The 5669-nt window shown below is 35.6% G+C and overlaps 1 protein-coding gene across 1 annotated transcript; it reads left to right on the top strand.

Moving 5' to 3' along the window:
- The first annotated feature begins 865 nt into the window (after positions 1-865).
- On the top strand, positions 866-3706 carry LOC113322128 (ankyrin repeat-containing protein At5g02620-like). Its single transcript, XM_026570151.1, has 4 exons — positions 866-1243; positions 1406-1925; positions 2020-2432; positions 2728-3706. Exons 2-4 carry the CDS (start codon positions 1595-1597, stop codon positions 3598-3600), a joined length of 1617 nt encoding a protein of 538 aa, XP_026425936.1. The 5' UTR covers positions 866-1243; positions 1406-1594; the 3' UTR covers positions 3601-3706.
- Positions 3707-5669: the final 1963 nt, after the last annotated feature.

Here is a 5669-nt window from a genome sequence, read left to right as displayed (position 1 = left end):
GTAACGACAAAGACAGATGCTATCCCGCACCGTTTTGCGGGTAGCTATCCCGCTCAAGCGGGCTTCTTTACCGTTAGATGTTTAAATTAACGGTTAGATTTAAATTCAGGAAAGGACCCACCATTTTCAGAAAAAGACCCACCATTTTCCCTAAAGAGTTCAAGGCTGTTAGATTTGGGTTTTAGCGTGATCTAACGGTAAAGAAGCCGCTTGAGCGGAATAGCTACCCGCAAAATGGTGCGGGACAGCATTGCTCAACGACAAAAACACACACTTGCTCTGATATATATTATGTTTGCTCTGGTGCGTGCACCACTTACTTTATACTAAATAATCCTATAATACTGATTCAGGATACCAGACTGACATACGGTCTTTCATTTCTTACAAGTTGCATAACGTGGTGAAAACAGTCAGTCTTATCTCTAATATTGTTGCGGTTCGAACAATAGCTGGACTGGTAGTTTAGTCGGTTTCCCTACAGTTTAGATTTCAGTACATTACGCACATAGACACGTGATCACATCCGTCCAATCTTTCTGAGGAGAATGGTGACTACTCCAGTTAGTTCCGTTAATATGCCTGCCTGAGCCTGACCCTGCATTTATTCACATCCAGTCAACGTAGGTCCCCTCCTCTCCAACAATGAATTTATTTTTCCTACTTACCAAAACCCCAAATTATCAATGTCATCAGACTCATCACCACCAGCGTCATCGCACTTGTTCACAGTCAACCAAGGTGTCCCCACCATTACAAAATTTACACGGTTCAGATCATATTCAGTGGGACCCACTTATCTATCTATCACACCAAAACAAAAGCCACCATTAAAATTAATTTCATTTCAGGAGAGGAAGAAATAAAAACCTCGGCTGTAATCGCAATAACACAATCAAAACCGTGTAATGCTTTTATTCACTCCCACTTTGTTTCATTTTCATTAGCTTCTTTATCTTTTTTTCTAAAAAGATTTTTCACTCGTTGATTGATTCTGAACTAACTAGTAGCTAATAATATAGAGATTCATAAAAGATAGCTCTTTTACACTTTTTTATACACAAGTATATTTCTGTTTCTTCTTTTTCTTGAATGATTATTTAGAGAAAGTTAGATTCTTTCTGGTATACTTTTTAGAAATCCACTTTGTTTCTGAGCTTCAATTTTAGTTTCTGTAAGTTTTTTCTTTGGGGTTTTAAAGGAGCAGTGAACAGACAGAACAACTCAGTTCTTCATACCCAAGGTAAATTATTGATCATTACTCCTGTTTTTTTTTTTTTCATTTAATTTAACTCTGTTAACGGTGGTAGTGATGAAAATAATTCAAATGGGTGCTTCAAAAATAAATAAATAATTCAAATGGGTATATATTTGCTTAAGCAGAGTTTTCTATTTTTTGTAACAGGAAGACGGACATTGATTTAAGTTGCAGGAATTTGTCAGAACAGAAAGAGAGAAGAAGGAAGCAAAACCCAAGGCTATTCACGTGTTTGGTTATGGAATTTCATGGAAGTACAAGTACTGATTTTGGTCTAAGGAAATAGAATTTTCTTAGCAGAGAGAGACCAAAGAGTTTTCTGGTTTTTTTTGATCAATGGAGGAAACTATGAAAGAAGAACCAATTATTAAGAAGATGAAGAAACAATTAACAGGGAAACGTGATGATACACCTTTACATTCAGCAGTAAGATGTGGAAATTTAGATGAGATTAAAGAAATTTTAAGTAAAACAGAAGGTGATGAATTGAGAGAATTATTATGTAAACAAAATCAATCCGGTGAAACAGCTCTTTATGTTGCAGCTGAATATGGTGATGTTGCTCTTGTTGAAGAAATGATCAAGTATTACGATTTTAACTCAGCTGGACTTAAAGCTAGAAATGGTTATGATGCTTTTCATATTGCTGCTAAACAAGGAGATTTAGGTAACTCTCTACTTCTTCTTCTTTTGTTTGTAAATGAGGATGCACAAGAGCTTTGATCTACTTTCTCTAAAATTCTGCAGTATGTGATTTGCAGAGATAATGAAGGTGTTATGGAAAGCACACCCAACACTATCAATGACAGTAGATGCATCAAACACAACAGCTTTACATACAGCAGCAACACAAGGACGTCTTTCAGTAGTGAATTTTCTGTTAGAAGTAGATGGAGATTTAGCTAAAATCACGAAAAACAATAAGAAAACTGCTTTACACTCGGCTGCAAGGAATGGGCATTTAGAGGTTTTGAAGTCATTAGTAAGTGAAGAACCTGGGATTGTAACATTGAATGATAAGAAAGGGCAAACTGCACTCCATATGGCAGTTAAAGGACAGAAGAATGTTGAAATTGTTGAAGAATTGATTAAAGCTAATCCTTGTCTGATTAATATGGTTGATGGTAAAGGAAACACATCTTTACATGTAGCCACCCGGAAAGGTGGAGCTCAGGTAATTTGAATCTCATTTACTACTGTATAATGATTACCATTTTCATTTTTAGGGAGTGAGATTGTGTATTATTGCTTGTTGGTTTTGAATTTTAGTTTGTAATTTCATCATACTAGTTAGATTGAGAATGACTTGATTCAACCATAAGAAATATATACAAATAGGATCAAATTGGAAATGGTTTTACAAACTCGTTAAATATGTGGCCTGTTATAGATAATGAAACTTTACATGAGAGTTTGTTATGAATAAACCCTTGCTTAGATTGTTAACCCTTGTCTACTGTTTTCTGCAGATTGTAAAGATGCTACTAGAGCAAGAGGAAACTGATAAGAAAGCAGTTAACAGAGTAGGAGAAACAGCTCGTGACACTGCCGAGAAAAGTGGTAACACAGAAATCAGTGGTATCCTACAAGAATATGGTGTCTTAAGAGCTAAAGACATTATCAATCCACCACAAAAAAGTGCAGCTCGAGAGCTGAAGCAAACCGTTAGCGACATAAAGCACGACGTCCATTACCAACTTGAACACACTAAGAAGACCAGAAAACGTGTGCAAGGGATTCGTAAGCAAATCAACAAAATGCATATGGATGGCCTAAACAATGCAATCAACTCCACAACAGTGGTTGCTGTGCTTATCGCTACTGTGGCCTTTGCAGCCATCTTCCAAATCCCTGGCCAGTTTGAGGATGATCCGGACAACCTTCCTAAGGGACACTACACCGGCCAAGCAAGAATCGCTTCAAAGGCGCCGTTTTTGGTTTTCTTTATTTTCGACTCATTTGCTCTCTTTATATCCCTGGCGGTCGTGGTGGTGCAGACTTCTGTCGTAGTTATTGAGAGAGAAGCCAAGAAAAAGATGATGTCAATCATCAATAAACTAATGTGGTTAGCCTGCATACTGATCTCAATTGCATTTTTAGCGCTAGCGTTCATTGTAGTGGGGAAAAAAGAGAGGTGGTTAGCTATTGGAGTGACAGTCATAGGATCAATAATCATGGTAACAACACTAGGTATAATGTGCTATCTGGTGATGAGGCATCGGCGTGAAGCATCCAATCGTAGAAGCATGAGAAGGTCATCTTTAGGAAGTAGATCCCTGTCATGGTCCTTGTCAGCATCTGATGAAGATGTTAACGAGATGAAGACCATATATGCAATCTGAGGTTTTTTATTTATTTATTTATTTATTATTATTATTTTTTTTGTAATAGATGGCGATACAAATGCTCTTCCTCCTATATATATATATATATTTTCTTCTACGTGGATGTAAATGTAATTGTAATGTCACCTATCCATTTTTGATAACCTCGATGTCCAGACTAGACCTGACTAGTCCATAGCGTCTTAAGGAGGCCGCAGCCGCTTAAATATCTCCTAGTTAAAAGTCATACTTTTCCTTGCCAAGTTTTAAGAGTTCTTCTTGGTTCTGTAGTGTATCCTTTTACGTTGGAAAAGCCAATGACTGAATCAGAAATGTAAGCATCAAAAAAATGAGTTGTTATTCTGCAGTAAGATCAAGTAGGAATTTTGAGGTTAAAATTTTTGGTCAAAATTTTCCGCACTTGATTCTATTGAAATGGAAGTGTTTGAAAGTATTGATGTTGTGCAAGAAGTTTGGCATGAGTTGGAAGGTTATAATTTTTCCTTGTCCAATTTTTGTACCTGATTTTTTGATGTTTTAACAAGTCAAGTCATGCCCTGAAGTTATAATCTTACATTTTTTTCAATCTCATAATCAACCAAAAAATACAGGACCACTGCAACAAAAGGCAACAAGTTAAGAAGGAGAAAATTAACAAAGAGCTTGACAGAGAAAGAGAGAATCTTGTGCTTGAAAAACCAGGGCAGTATAAGTACAAGTCTAAGTAAGGAAGTGTCATTAGCAAGTTTTATTTAAGAAATAGAGGTTTTTGGTAGGTAATGTACAAATTTCCACACAAACTGACATCAAAAGACGCGGTTTAAGAGCACAAGACTATTGTAACTTAAAAAAGAACACAAAATTGGTTAAAAAGACCAAAATTAATAATTTCTGGGTGAAATGGACAGTTAGATTTTGATACTGTTTAAATGGACAAAAATGTAAAAATAGGCAGGATGTAACCAGTTTCATCGTGCCCATTTCCAAATATTTTTTCTTATTTTTAATTTACACAGGATGTATCCAGTTTCATCCTTGCTATTTTTTAAATTTAAGCTGGTTTCATCCTTACTATTTTTTTTTGGCCATTTCACCCAAACTATTTTTTACTCGTCCATTTGAACCGTGATTTAAAAATATTTTGGACAAATGACCCATTTTTCGAAAAAAGAAATATTAATAAATATCCAAAAAAAACAACGGAAAATAGGTCATTTGTCCAAATATTTTTAAAACATGGTTCTAACGGACGAGTAAAAATTAGTACGGGTGAAATGGACACAATTTTTTTTAGCAAGGATGAAACTGGATTCATCCTGTCTTAAACTTAAAAAATAGCGAGGATTAAAATGGATGCATCCTGATGTAAATTAAAAATAAGAAAAACTATTTGAAAATCGGTAGGATGAAAACTGTTTACATCCTGGATATTTTTAAATTTTTGACTATTTGAACAGTATCAAAATCTAGATATCTTTCTCACCCAGGAATTATTGATTTTGGTCTTTTTAACCAAGTTTGTGAAAAAACAAATACTATTATAAACTAACAACTGGAATTTTGCTACTAATCTACGGTGCATGCAAGATAACTTGTTTGGCATCCCTGCGACGTGTTGTGGATTTCAACCAAGGCCATAAACCGGGACGATCCAGAAATACGGAACACCAAGCCCAATACTATTCCTAATTAACAAAAGTGGATTTCGTACAGTTTATTTTACCTTTATACCATTTACTGTTCACAAATGTTGATGGTTATGTCCCGAAAAATGGTGATACTAGGGTTATTTTGAATATTTTATTATCGGATGTCATATCTCTAGAGTCATTACTTTGAGGAAAAATAGGTTTTTTCGTAAAAACGTACATTTTTTCTTTGGTTTAGGAGACACCCGATCCAAAACTCATGACATCGTGACGTGAGTGTCACCATCCTTTGTTCTCCAAAATCATGACACTGTAGAGTTTGTTGCCACATAGGCTCCACATTGGTTCCACGCTGGTTACACCCTTGCATCTCCTTCTTCACTACATATATATACTACTTCGTCTTCTTCTCCTTTGAGCTCAAATTTCTTTCTTTTT

Source organism: Papaver somniferum, chromosome 11 (assembly GCF_003573695.1).
Source record: "Papaver somniferum cultivar HN1 chromosome 11, ASM357369v1, whole genome shotgun sequence".
Classification (NCBI taxonomy): Eukaryota; Viridiplantae; Streptophyta; class Magnoliopsida; order Ranunculales; family Papaveraceae; genus Papaver; species Papaver somniferum.
Note: the sequence above shows the minus strand (reverse complement) of the source record. Positions and strands in the feature narration are given on the sequence as shown.